The 14,208-nt window shown below is 40.2% G+C and overlaps 2 protein-coding genes across 2 annotated transcripts; both read left to right on the top strand.

Annotated features, from left to right (window-relative positions):
* The first annotated feature begins 909 nt into the window (after positions 1–909).
* LOC146362740 (biotinidase-like) lies at positions 910–5,488 on the top strand. The gene is made up of 6 exons (XM_084918958.1): positions 910–1,155; positions 1,870–2,019; positions 2,126–2,277; positions 4,212–4,389; positions 4,485–5,069; positions 5,162–5,488. Exons 1-6 carry the CDS (start codon positions 910–912, stop codon positions 5,432–5,434), a joined length of 1,584 nt encoding a protein of 527 aa, XP_084775084.1. The 3' UTR covers positions 5,435–5,488.
* Positions 5,489–10,014: 4,526 nt separating this feature from the next.
* On the top strand, positions 10,015–13,942 carry LOC146362739 (biotinidase-like). Its single transcript, XM_084920093.1, has 6 exons — positions 10,015–10,287; positions 10,970–11,119; positions 11,226–11,377; positions 12,116–12,293; positions 12,389–12,973; positions 13,091–13,942. Exons 1-6 carry the CDS (start codon positions 10,054–10,056, stop codon positions 13,361–13,363), a joined length of 1,572 nt encoding a protein of 523 aa, XP_084776219.1. The 5' UTR covers positions 10,015–10,053; the 3' UTR covers positions 13,364–13,942.
* The last annotated feature ends 266 nt before the right edge of the window (positions 13,943–14,208 follow it).

Genomic DNA, 14,208 nt, shown 5'->3' with positions numbered 1-14,208 from the left:
GTCAAAGATTGAAATGCAAGAAGTACAAATAGAACTGAAAGAGGGGAGAAAGGAAATGGAAAGATAAACATGGACCATCAAACTAATGAAACTAAGGGAACTAATGAAACTCCAGAGAGAGCAGAAAGAAGTAAAAAATGAATTAGAAGAGGCAAACATGGAAAATCAAAAAGTAAACAATAACACAGACATTGTAAAACAGAAAACTGAAACAGCAAAGAAGAAGTTCCTGGAAATCCAAGAGCCCTTGAAGAAATTTAAAAAGGAATAGAAGAGGCAAAGAGAGAAAATGAAATAACAAAAAAGAAAATGCAACGATTGAAAGAGAAATTGCAAAGATGGCAGCCACAAATGCAAAGAGGGAATAGGCCCAAGTATCCCCTCCATCATCAACAATTCTTTGTCTACTAGTGTTATGCCATCTGTCTTCAAGCAGGCAGGTGGTTGTTCAGCCTCTGCTAAAAATGATCAACATATCTCTAAACTTCGTTACACTTTAATACGTTTTGGAAAAAGTCATTCTTCATTAACTTTGTCCTCACTTACAACAAAACCTTTTTGAGAAGTTCCAGTCAGGTTTCATGGTCAATCACAGTACAGAGCCCGGCCTACTAAAGTTTCTAATCATCTGACCTTGAGTGCTGTTATTTATTTTTGCATGTACTTAAAGTCTTGATGGTACAAAATAATCTTCTGTTGTTTGGTAATGTCCTAAATAAAGTTGTTTTGCTCTTGTTTTTTTCAAGTTTCCGGCTAATGTAACACATCCTTGGGTCTGTTTTTGGAAAATCACACTGCTTGGCACGAGGAGTTTCTTATAACGTCTTAACTAGAAAATTGAGCTGAGTCATCGTGCCTCGTGGATGACTTTTGCCCTCTTCTTATGGTGTGTGTTAGCGCACAGCCGGCATGCCTCGTGTGAAGCAAACTGGAAGAAAGATGTTGTTCGTCATAGCTGTGGTCAGTGTTTATTTGGCATCTGTCATCAGTCCAACGGACTCCACTGCAGACTCATCGTATGTTGCCGCTGTGTACGAGCACAAAGTAATCCTGAACCCAGACCCCTGCACACCCGTGTCCCGCCACGAAGCTCTGCAGCACATGCAGAAAAACCTGGATATCTACGAGGAGCAGGCAGCCCGGGCAGCCCAGCAAGTATGCACACATTTAAATGTTGTGTTTCATGTTTTTAGTCACATGATAGCATTACTCAATGAATTGTAGCAACTTCTGTTGAGATGTTCTTCAAATGAATGAACTTGTAATGGACAAGAATTAATATAGTTAAGGCTACTGCAGAAAAAAATCAAGACAAACATGATTCAAAAGCCTTACAGTAAGGCTTCCTTTATCTCTGACTTTTTACTGAACTGGTAATTGATGTTCATATGGTCTAATATGACAACTGTCCACCCTTTAGTATCACTTTATAGCAGTTATCAATGCTTCACCCTGTATGAAGTTTACTGTCACTACCAGAGGTGTAGTCCTGCCATAACGCATAGGAGCAGACTATATTGTAAACTATATGTATATATGTCTGTATACACACAACTATATATATGTTTGTGTGTGTGTGTGTGTACATACATGCATGTAAAATGTTTGTATGTAAATGTGTTTATGTAAAACTCTAACTTTAACAGTACTGTGAAAAGTTCACGAGAGAATACCTGAGTGAGAGAGATGGAATCAAACGTGGAGAGAGACAGGCAACTAAAAAGACATCCAGAGAGGAGAGCTGATGAACATCATCACACAGATCACTGTCGTTAAATTCAGTGTGACATTTGAGCAAGTAGAAATAAGTAACTCAAAAGTTACTGCAACAGACCTCATATCTCTCTGTCATCTTCGTTTCACTCTCAGGGGGCCCAGATCCTGGTGTTTCCAGAAAATGGTATACATGGGTTTAACTTCACTCGGTTATCCATCGTTGGCTACCTGGAAACCATTCCCAACCCTCAGGAGGAGAGCTGGAATCCGTGCACGGAGCCGGAAAGACACAACAACACTGAGGTTCACAATCATATATTTAGATTTTGTGATGGCAAGAAAACTCTACTCTCACGACATCTCACTGTGTCTGAATCTCATCATATTTGATTATGTTTGTGACTCAAAGGTTCTCCAGAGATTGAGCTGTATGGCTCGTCGTAACAACCTCTACCTGGTGGCCAACATGCCCGACCTGCAACCCTGTCCCCTGAAGTCCAGCCCCTCCTCCACTTGTCCTCCCGATGGGCGCTGGCAGTTCAACACAAATGTGGCTTTCAGGTACATGTTAACTCTTAATATGGATTTCTAGAGAACGGACAAATAAAAGGTTTATTTTTCTATGACTTCTTGTCCACAGATGCAGTGCTTGTGCCTAAATAAAAGAGCAGTTCTCCACATTTCCATCAAAAAATGTTGGCAAAACTGCCAAAAATACCACAGAGTCAAAGTTGAAACTTCTCTTGTCAGTAGCTACTGGAGAAGCTACTGCAAGAAATACCAGCTACACTGAATACAACAACTACAGTGGTGGAAATAATTATTTGATCCCCTGCTGAATGTGTAATTTTGGTCACATCCAATCAAATGAATGGAAAGAGACAGACTATCAACCAAAAATCCAGAAAAAATATTTAGTAATAAATTGATTTTGATGGCATTAAGTTAAATAAATATTTTATCCCCAAGCAAAACTTTATGATTGGCAAAGAAACCCTTTTTGGCAAGCAGTGGTAAAACATTTGTTGTAGTTGGTTACCAAGTTTGCAGATTTCAGGCGGGGGCTTTGGCCCACTCTTCTATACAGAAACCTTTGAAATCCTTTAGGTTTCTAGGCTCCTGCTTGGCAATCTGCAGTTTCAGCTCCCTCCTCAGATTTTCTATAAGACTGAGGTCTGGAGCCTGGCTAGGCCACTCCCTGACATTAATGTGCTTCTTCTTCAGCCACTCCTTTGTTGCATTGGTTGTGTGTTTTGGGTCATTGTCATGTCAGGACGACCCATCCACGACCCATCTTCGATGTTCTAGCTGAAGGAAGGAGGTTATCGTCCAAGATTTTACAGTACATGACCCTGTTCATTGCCCCCTCAGTACAGTGAAGTTGTCCTGTACCCAGACAAACAGCCCCAAAGCAAGATGTTTCCACCTCTGTGCTTGACTGTAGCGATTGTGTTCTTTGGTTTAGAGTTAACATTTCTCTTTCTCCAAGCACAGCGGGTTGATTTTGGTTTTACATGACCATAGCGTTTTCTCCCAAACGTTCTCTGAATCAATTAGATGTTCACTGGCAAACTTAAGACAGACCTGTACATACGCTTTCCTGGGCACTATGCTACTTCCTGCCGTAGTGTGTTACCAATGGTGTTCTTGCTGACAGTGGTCCCAGGGGTAGACATCCATATAGGGTGGCTGTGGTTTAGAAGGTACAGCAGATCAACAATCTTTGAATTAATAGATAACACTAACAGATGTCACCTTCTCACCAAGCTCATTCCAGCCTTGTGCAGGTCTATAATCTTCTCCCTACAATTTTAATCTCGTTCACATTTTATAAACTAAGTTTACTCAGTTGACTAAGAAACAATGTTACCTGTTTCTTAGGAATGACGTGTGCTTCTCATTATGGTGATTCGGAACCAGAATTTTCAGGTTTAAAATGTCTTCAACATTAAAGTAATCCAGTGACAGTTGTCAGTATTTCCGCAACGATAACGGCTGATAATTAATTTGGCAAACTTTACTTTTCAAATTGTAAACAAATATGGCTTAAAACGGCATTTCTGTCGTTGCCACAGTGTAACTCGGTTTAACGCAGCAGCCTGAAGTGTCCATCAAACTGACTAATCTCATTAGGAACCCATCCTCCTTTGGGCTACGTCTTCAAACAAAGTTAAAAGTGAGTTGATTCGCACGAACAGGATTTCTCTCCGAGCGCAGAGAGCTGCCTGCCACAGATTGAAACAGCAGCAGCGCACGCAGAGCAGACACTCGTGTGTGTGATGGCTTCTTTGTGTGTGCAGCTGCAGAGTTCCACGCGCACAGTTGTCGAATTTACGCGCGAGGAATTTCATTGTGCCTGAAATTATTTGCTCGGATTATGTTTTTGCTCGCACTTTTGTTATGACATAAATATAATTCAGTAATATATCCTGAACTGGCTGCATCAGTGAAAAAGAGCTGTTAGTGACCTGCTTAAAATATTCTTTTTCATACAGGTCAGACGGCCTTCTAATTGCACGCTACCACAAACAAAACCTTTTCTTTGAGCAATCCTTTGACACACCTCCAGAAGTTGAAGTCATAACATTTGATACACCTTTTGCTGGGAAGTTTGGCCTCTTCATCTGCTTTGACATCCTCTTTCATGATCCTGCAGTGGTGCTGGTGGAGATGGTATAAAATATAATCACATACGCACTCAGAATATATATCCAACATTGCTGGGATTGACTTTGATATCCATCGTTTCTTCTTTGTGCCTTTTTAAGGGTGTGCGTCAGTTGATCTTTCCAACAGCCTGGATGAATGCGCTCCCCCTGCTGGATTCAGTTCAGTTTCACAGTGCATTCAGTCTGGGTGCCAACGTCACTCTACTATCTGCCAACATTCGCAATGATCAACGCATCATGAAAGGAAGCGGTATCTACACCCCTTTTTCTGCCACCTACCACCATGCCTGGAAAGGAGACCCAGAGGAAGGCAGGCTGCTGGTGGCCAGAGTTCCAGTTCTGGAGCCACTGGAGGTAAAACAAAGTGCAGCCAAAGAGGTGGAGGCTGGTGGTGTTGAGTCTGCATCATCAGTGGCTACAGACTCTGGACGCTGTCATCAAGACAGCTGTGATGATCACTCTCCTGATTCGGTCCATCCCTCTCACCCCACCTTCATCTCCTTCATGTTCCACGACCCGTTTACATTTGTCCTCTTAAACGAGACACAAGGTGACGTTAAAGTGTGCAACGGCACTTTCTGCTGCCGCCTGCAGTACAGGTGGTTACTGCAAGACCATAAAGAGCTCTATGCTCTCGGCGCATTTGCAGGACTGCACACCGTTGAAGGACAATATGCACTGCAGGTAGGAATGAAAGAATTTTTAATATTTATAAACTTTTAGAAACTGACCAGGACCCTGCTCACTTTTATTTGCCACATGTCAAATATCTACAGGTTTGTGCGGTAGTCCGTTGTGCAGGGTTGGATCAGAACTCCTGTGGACAAGTAGTAGAAGAAGCAGAGTCAAAAATGGACTTCCTGTTGGAGGGGAACTTTGACACCAAATACGTGTACCCATCTATTCTGACAAGCCGAATGTTCCTGGAGCAGCCCGAGAGTCTGCAGAAAGCTCCAGACGGGAGAGTGACCATGAAACATTCAAACATGAAGGGTGGCCTGGTCACCACCTGCCTGTATGGACGAATGTACCACCTGGACAATGAATAAAGTTTGGAGGGATCAGGAAAATAAAGTTCAGTGTTATGGTTAAGAGCTGCTCTGTGTTCTCCATCTGTATCCATTCCCTTCTACTTATGCTTATCGGGGTAGGCTGGAGTCTGTCCCAGCTAAAGGAAAACAGATGTCTTTAGTCATCTGTTACTTGATCTTTTCTGGGTGTTCCTTTCTCAAGGCACAAATTATAAGGAAGAGAATATTCAAATGAATCATTCAAATTGATTTAACAATGTTTGTCTCACGCAACTTAATACTAATTGTGCATTTTTATTTAATTTCCCCCCCAAAATCATTTTTTTGCACTTTATTTTAAAATGACCTGACTTTGCCTGTGTTAATAAAAAAAAGCCTAACTTTAGTGAACCACCCATAAAACTAACCACACCTATGAGCGCCATTTCAGGATTGCGCTCACACTCTATTACACTCCATTTAGTAAATGAGACCCACACCTTACAATACCCGACATCTAAAATTTATAGGCTGAACATCTTTTAAAGTTACATTATTAGACGCAACTACAGTAATGTGGTCACAAAGAAGACTGCTTCGTGTTAAGAGACAGATGGTTAATAGAATTGGTTTTATGGATACAATTTGATTCCGTGCATTAAAATAGATTTTGTTGTTTTGTCCTTATTAGTGGAAACATATTAGTAGTCGTGCACATATTTGTGTAGTTTTTAGTCAAAAGATGACTCGTGTATTTCCATGGACCTGTGAGTTATGAAGGAAAATGTTAAAAGTGTTAAAACTGCCCCTGGTCTGAAACTAACTCATTCACTTCACTGTCTGCAGAGACAGAGGACAGCAGGTGCTCTTGCTTGCTGTAGGAGGTGTGGTCAGGCCCTCGGAGGGGCAAAGTATCATGAAGCTTTGTGCTTGTTGGAGATATGGTGGTGAGTGATGTACTAAGAGCCACCCCATTCCAGTTACCACTGTTCATGCCAAGTATTACTAATGTGGTCCTTCTCTGCAGTTTGAAATACAGTATATAAAGCAATTCTGCAGGGTTTGAAAGCCACTAATTAGCATGACCACCTTTATTCTTCAATGCGCCTGATACTCTTGTACAAGCTTTCTTGTCATTTCTTTCAGGAATAGTTCTCTCGTTAGCACCATCAAGCAAATGCAAAAAACTTCCAAATCAGACAGTCAGTCCCTGAAACTCCATGGCTCAGATGTAAACATGGCAAATAAATAGTTTCATAACACAGCAGTAAGAAATATAATGAAGCTTTTTCAAATCAATGTCACATAATATATCATGAAATTCTGTCATGGGACCATTCTGTTACCACGATCCCTCACACTCAAGCGATCTTGCTACACAAAGAGGTGATGTTTTTTAGTGTGGACACTGAGACTGGACCCTGGTCTTGTTTTATAGCTGCTGATTGGCCTTTGTCACAGTAGCTGTTTGAATGTGTCCTTGCAGTGTAAACACAAAGTCAATTATTAACGTTTATCAATCCTCTGCTCCACTGAGATAAACTGGTTCACTGGCATGTCCGATACACTTATCAACAATTTATCGTACCTGTGTTTAAAACGCCTTTTGCTAAAAGAAAAATATATTATGATGAGAGCCATGCATTTTATTAAATGTTCCTGTTTGTGTAGACGATGATTATTTACCAAATTAGTTGACCGAATGAGCCCTTATTGTCTACATTTACATGTATTTTGACAGTTACATAACTGTCTCATTATTATAGCCACACTACACATTTACAACAGGAAATTCTTTTATAGATGTTGTCAATTTATTTTACATTTAAACACATCTATCTAGGCATATTTATTTTTAAAAAAAATCCCAGATTATTATTATTATTATTATTATTATTAATTATTATTATTAATATACATTATTGGTTTGTATGCTTGAAATTCAACTACAACATACTGCCATTTAAATTTTTAACTTTTTACAAATAATTAACAAGATAGAAAATTCTGACCTGTTTTATGGCAATATTCTGAATAAAGTTCTTTGAAAAAAAGAGGATCAAAAGTGCCAAAATAACATTATCAGTTAATTTTTTTAAATTAATAAATACTTGATTGAACATCAAGTATTGATTGATTGATTGAAACATCAATTAAAAATACATATTTTATGGTGATGCTGTGGGATGCGGGTCCAGCCCTAAATGGCTCGAATTGGAGCTTAGCACTGCTATCGAGCACACTGGAGCATCCTTGCCAGCTATCTTATTTTCAAAATCGGTTATTAAAAGTACATGTGATGACTTTATTCTTTGCAACTCCATAAAAATATTGAATCAAATTAAGAGAATCTTGAACCTCCCGGTAGTGTCAACTTTTGCCCCGATCTGCCACAATCCTAGCTTTACGCCTAGTACAATGGATGCTGCTTTCAAACAATGGCCTGTCAAAGGGTTAATTGCTATAAAGGATCTTTATATTGACAATCATTTTGCCTCCTTTGCTCAGCTTCAGACAAAGTACAATCTCCCTACAAGTCATTTTTTTCGGTACTTACAAATTAGGAATTATGTCAAGCAATTTAGGTACCATCCCCATACAGCATGTCTTTTACAATATAATGAACGAACCTCCCACCTCAAAACACTTAATTTCTCGGCTTGTTAACCTTTTTTCTTCGGCAGCCCCCTCTTGCCATATTAAAGAGGCTTGGACAAGGGACACTGGTTTGGTTATCACTGACGATTTATGGGCTGAAGTGTTAAGCCGGATAAAACTATGCTCTGTTAACGCCCGGCTTCAGTTAATTCAATTTAAGGTTGTCCATGGACTGCACTATTCCAAAACCAAATTGAACAAGATTTTTCCTAACGTTTCCCCCAAATGTGATAAATGTAAACTTGTGGACGGTACTCTTGGCCATCTTTTTTGGTCCTGTTCTACGCTTACAGCCTTTTGGACTAGTATTTTTAGTTTCTATAGCATTGTTTACGATAGGCAACTGTATCCTGACTGTCTTATGGTGATCCTGGGCTGCTCCAGCGACTCCTTGGCACTTCCCTTTGCTGTTCAACAGGCCCTCATGTTTGGTATGGTGATTGCCAAACGTCTGATTCTGGGGGAGTGGAAATCTGCCTCCCCTCCCTGCTTCAAGAGGTGGCTCGAGGAGATGGTCTCCTGTTTATACTTGGAAGCAATTCGGTTCTCTACGTCTGATTCCATGGAGAAGTTCAGGAAGATATGGGGGCCCTTTATAGACCACATTAAGAAGGACAGTTCACGCCCTGGGTCCTGACCATGTTGTTTAAACTGCTTTCATTCTGAGCTGTTGCCCATAACTGTTATTGCATAATTGCTATCGGCTCCTCCTAGCGATCTTTGGATTTGATCTTGTGGATTGGACTCACTGGATTGTGAGTTGTTTGACATGTATACCAGTTGCTTTTTTTTCTTCTCTGCTGTTCTTAATAAGTGCTGGCTGTGTACCCTGTTGTGGGGTTTGTTGCTCTGTTTTTTTTTTTTGTTTTTTTTTGTTTGTTTGTTCCTGTGTTTTGTTTTTGATTTTGTTTTGTTGTTATTGTCTTTATTGTCTGTGTTCCTCTGTCCCGCTGTTTGTGAATGTGTAAAAGTTTTGAAACTTGCATAAATAAATACATTTAAAAAAAAATACATATTTTATGATTTCGCTGTTTAGTTCGTTATGTTATGTTTCCCGTGCAGTGCATTATTTTTTTATCTGTCATCGTCACCCATCACATTCAGGGGGCAGGACTAATGCTGTTAAAACCCATTGATGTGGTCTGGAGTCATTTCTCAGAACTGAATACACAGTTTGTTACTTGCTAGTTCCTGTTTGACAACTACACTCAGGAGTCTAATGTTCTAAATGAGAGTTCACTGTGAGACATCAGCTTACTTACACATAAGCTTGGCTTCATTGTGTACTTTAGAGCTAGTAAGGATATTCACAAACAGCATCAACAACAGCAATATTTCATTCTCTATCCTTAACCATCCCAACCTGCTGCACATCCTTTCCAGCTTGATCTGTGCTGAGGCGATCGACAGAAGTCCTTTTCTCCTGCCCAGCCTGACATACTGTAAGCACTTTTCTTTGCCACCTCTCTTGGCATCCCAGTGGTCCTGTCTACTTTCCTCATCTCCCTGACTATCCCACTTTTTCTTTCTTGACATTCTTCCTTAGAATACTTTCCTGTACTTTCTCTTATTTATATCTAAAGCCATCCTACAGTCCATTCAGTGTTGCCTAACTACACTCTCCTGTGACACAACCTTGTAGTCTTCTTCACCTTTTTCATAAGCTGTAGTCAAACTATGTGCACCTTCCTCTTCCTCTACTCTGATAAATCATCCCTTGTTCCTCCCTTCTTCTTAAAGTACATGTAAATTATGTGTTTAATTTTTTTAATCACATTTTATTTAAAATTCATTTATGAATAGTTATTTATTTCATTTTGACAATCTTGGTACTTCATGATTTAAAAGGATCTGTTTGGGGAAAACCCCACTGTTTGGCAACGGGAGCTTCTTGTCACTTTTTAACTAGAAAATGTAAATGACTCAGCAAGATTCACGGACGTCCCTCATGGTCTGACCTCTCAGTTTTTATTTACAGTCCGAGCTTGTGCACAGCTGTAATGGCTCATATGAAGGAAATGAGAGAAAAGATGTTGTTGGTCATTACGGTTTTTGCCAGTATTTATTTGGTGTCAGTCTTCGCTGTGGACACGTCGTATGTTGCCGCTGTGTACGAGCACAAAATAATCCTGAACCTGGATCCCCACACACCCGTGTCCCGCCACGATGCTCTGCAGCACATGAAGAAGAACCTGGATATCTACGAGGAGCAGGCAGCCCGTGCAGCCCAGCAAGTATGCTCACATTTAAATGTGTTTTAAGTCTTTAGTTGCAAAACAGCATGACTCACTAATTTGCACTTCTTCATAATTCAATGTAGTATATCCTTCCATTGTCCTTATAATGAACAATAGTGGATTAAATTAAGCTGACTGCAGAAGAAAAAAAAACTATTCAAAAGCATTACATTTATTTTAAATTCTAATAAGGTACTTGATAGAATTTTTTGCATATTTTTTGCATTTTTTTAAAATTTAATTTCAATTTTTAAAAATCATTTTAAATTGAAATTTTATGAAAAATTGTACTTTTGCCCCCAGTTCTCTACAAAAATTTACAAAACCGTGGCTGTTAAGACAAACTGTATTCAAAAGCAGTATACTACCAAACACTTTGATCACTTGTCCACTGTTTTGTTTCCTCGAACTGTCAGCCTTTTTACTGAACTGCTTCAGTGCAGTCTGTGATGCCACTTTACATTAATAAAATCTGAGCTCCTTTGACAAGTGTTCCCCTTTAAGTATCAATTTTTGATTCATAAATGTGAAAAATAACACTGAATGCTTCATTTTAAATCAGATGGTCAAAAATAATCATTATTTTCTTCAGTAAACAGCCACTGACATGGCATTGTAACAGATAAATAAGTCCTTATCTGTCCTTGACTCTACTCTGTCATCTTCGTTTCACTCTCAGGGGGCCCAGATCTTGGTGTTTCCAGAAGATGGTATTCATGGATTTAACTTCACTCGAACATCTATCACTGGTTACCTGGAAACCATTCCCAACCCTCAGGAGGAGAGCTGGAATCCATGCACGGAGCCAGAAAGACACAACAACACTGAGGTTCACAATCATATATTTAGATTTTGTGATGGCAAGAAAACTCTACTCTCACGACATCTCACTGTGTCTGAATCTCATCATATTTGATTATGTTTGTGACTCAAAGGTTCTCCAGAGATTGAGCTGTATGGCTCGTCGTAACAACCTCTACCTGGTGGCCAACATGCCCGACCTGCAACCCTGTCCCCTGAAGACCAGCCCCTCCTCTACCTGTCCTCCTGATGGGCGCTGGCAGTTCAACACAAATGTGGCTTTCAGGTACATGTTAACTCTTAATATGAAAATAAAAGGGGTGGACAAATAAAGACCTTCTTTCCACAGATGCAGTGTAAATGCCTAAAAAAGACTAGTTCTTAACATTTCCACCAAAAAAGTGGCTTTAGGGCCAAAAAGACCATATATTTGTTGAAGTCAAAGTTGAAACTTCTCGTGTTAGTAGCTATGGGGAAAGCTACTGCAAGAAATGCCACATACACTGAATAGTGAATATTAGCGTGGTGAAAACAGTTATTTAATCTCCTGCTGAATTAGTAAGTTTGCTCACATCCAATTAAATGAACAGTCTCCAACTTTATGATAGTTTTTTATGGAAAGAGACAGAATATCAACCAAAAATCGATAGATGGATTAGGGCACCAACTATGTCAGTGCGAATGCTGAACTGATCTGTTGTGATGATGAGAAAGCAGAGCATAAAAGTGAAGCTGTTGATGTACTAGTCAGTCTACATTCCTACCTTCACCTACTCTCACGAGCTTTGGATGCTGGTCGCAGATGAAAGCAGTGGAAATTAGTTTCCTTTGGTGGGTGCCTGGGCTCTCTATTAGAGATAGTGTGAGGAGCTCTTTCATTTGAGAGGGAACTGTTACTTCTCCAAATAGAAAAGAGCCAGCTGAGGTGACCCCAGCTCAGATAAGTGGTAGAAAATGGAAATGTGTACTGGCAGCACTGACTACATAATAATCTGACCTGTTTAAAATATCCTCTTTCATACAGGTCAGACGGCCTTCTAATTGCACGCTACCACAAACAAAACCTTTTCTTTGAGCAATCCTTTGACACACCTCCAGAAGTTGAAGTCATAACATTTGATACACCTTTTGCTGGGAAGTTTGGCCTCTTCATCTGCTTTGACATCCTCTTTCATGATCCTGCAGTGGTGCTGGTGGAGATGGTATAAAATATAATCACATACGCACTCAGAATATATATCCAACATTGCTGGGATTGACTTTGATATCCATCGTTTCTTCTTTGTGCCTTTTTAAGGGTGTGCGTCAGTTGATCTTTCCAACAGCCTGGATGAATGCGCTCCCCCTGCTGGATTCAGTTCAGTTTCACAGTGCATTCAGTCTGGGTGCCAATGTCACCCTACTAGCTGCAAACCTTCGCAATGACAGGCTCATCATGAAAGGAAGCGGCATCTATACCCCCTTTTCTGCCACCTACCACCATGCCTGGAAAGGAGACCCAGAGGAGGGCAGGCTGCTGGTGGCCAGAGTGCCAGTTTTGGAGCCACTGGAGGTAAAACAAAGTGCAGCCAAAGAGGTGGAGGCTGGTGGTGTTGAGTCTGCATCATCAGTGGCTACAGACTCTGGACGCTGTCATCAAGACAGCTGTGATGATCACTCTCCTGATTCGGTCCATCCCTCTCACCCCACCTTCATCTCCTTCATGTACCACGACCCGTTTACATTTGTCCTCTTAAACGAGACACAAGGTGACGTTAAAGTGTGCAACGGCACTTTCTGCTGCCGCCTGCAGTACAGGTGGTTACTGCAAGACCATAAAGAGCTCTATGCTCTCGGCGCATTTGCAGGACTGCACACCGTTGAAGGACGTTGTGCACTGCAGGTAGGAATGAAAGAATTTGTAATATTTTTAAAATTTTAGAAACTGACTGAAATATTTCTAAAAAGGGTCAAACTGACAACTCACTATTTTTATTTGTCACATGTTAAATATCTACAGGTTTGTGCAGTAGTCCGTTGTGGAGGGTTGGATCAGAGCTCTTGTGGACAGGAAGTGGAAGAAGCAGAGTCAAAAATGGACTTCCTGTTGGCGGGGAACTTTGACACCAAATACGTGTACCCATCCATTCTGACAAGCCGAATGTTCCTGGAGCAGCCCGAGAGTCTGCAGAAAGCTCCAGACGGGAGAGTGACCATGAAACATTCAAACATGAAAGGTGGTTTAGTCACCACCTGCCTGTATGGACGAATGTACCACCTGGACAATGAATAAAGTTTGGAGGGATCAGGAAAATAAAGTTCAGTGTTATGGTTAAGAGCTGCTTCAACCTTCAGCTGTTACACATTTGTTTCATGTCTTATAAAATAAACCAAAACAAATGTCTTTATTCATCTGTTACTTAATCTTTACAGTACAAACATTGCACCAAGTAGCATTCATCCTCTGTTTGAATGTTGCATATTCCTCAAAAGACATATGCAACACCCTCTAATGGCTCGTATACATAATGATGAACTAAATGAACAACACTCATTTAGTTCATCAGTTGCATAGTATACTCATTATACATGCACTGAATGATTCAACCTCCACCTGTAATTAATATGTGGGTATCAATATTGACTTTCTCTCCTAAGACTTATGAATGCAGCATTACAAGTGACAGCCAGTGGGTACTGTAAAAGCTCAAGGACAGTAGGTAATAAAATGCTTCTTCAGCTGGTCCCATAAGATTGTCCCTTAATTTTTTCATATCTCAAAAAAAAAGCCGTCTGAGCTTTTCTTCACCAGATGAATCTCTAGTAAATGCGAATCAAAATCTCTAAAAACACTCAAAACAGAAGGAGCTTAATTTAAAAATGAAAACATTACCGTGTGATTTATTTGCTTGTTGTTGTTGTTTTTCTTCTAAAAAACGGGATAGTAATTTTGTCACTGGTAAGTTATACCTGTGTTTACCCCTCTGGGATAAGAGTAAATGGCTGTTGTGAAATGGCCTTTTTAATATCACCACTCATTTAAGAAGTTACAAATTACAGTGTTGTAGTTGAGGTGTCGAACGGATGGATGGTAAAAGCTGTTTTTGAGTCTTGTAGTCCGAGCATACAGACTCCTGT

The sequence above is a fragment of the Perissodus microlepis genome, chromosome 22 (genome assembly GCF_051167445.1).
Source record: "Perissodus microlepis isolate ML-2025 ecotype Zambia chromosome 22, ASM5116744v1, whole genome shotgun sequence".
Taxonomy (NCBI): Eukaryota; Metazoa; Chordata; class Actinopteri; order Cichliformes; family Cichlidae; genus Perissodus; species Perissodus microlepis.
Note: the sequence above shows the minus strand (reverse complement) of the source record. Positions and strands in the feature narration are given on the sequence as shown.

What these genes read in the sequence shown, in the direction of transcription:
- LOC146362740 (XM_084918958.1), top strand. Translation starts at nt 910, where the DNA reads ATGCCTCGTGTGAAGCAAACTGGAAGAAAGATGTTGTTCGTCATAGCT. An exon ending in CAGCCCGGGCAGCCCAGCAA is followed by an intron (nt 1,156 to 1,869) that starts GTATGCACACAT and finishes TTTCACTCTCAG; the next exon opens with GGGGCCCAGATCCTGGTGTT. An exon ending in AACACAAATGTGGCTTTCAG is followed by an intron (nt 2,278 to 4,211) that starts GTACATGTTAAC and finishes TTTTTCATACAG; the next exon opens with GTCAGACGGCCTTCTAATTG.
- LOC146362739 (XM_084920093.1), top strand. Translation starts at nt 10,054, where the DNA reads ATGGCTCATATGAAGGAAATGAGAGAAAAGATGTTGTTGGTCATTACG. An exon ending in CAGCCCGTGCAGCCCAGCAA is followed by an intron (nt 10,288 to 10,969) that starts GTATGCTCACAT and finishes TTTCACTCTCAG; the next exon opens with GGGGCCCAGATCTTGGTGTT. An exon ending in CAGTGGTGCTGGTGGAGATG is followed by an intron (nt 12,294 to 12,388) that starts GTATAAAATATA and finishes TGCCTTTTTAAG; the next exon opens with GGTGTGCGTCAGTTGATCTT.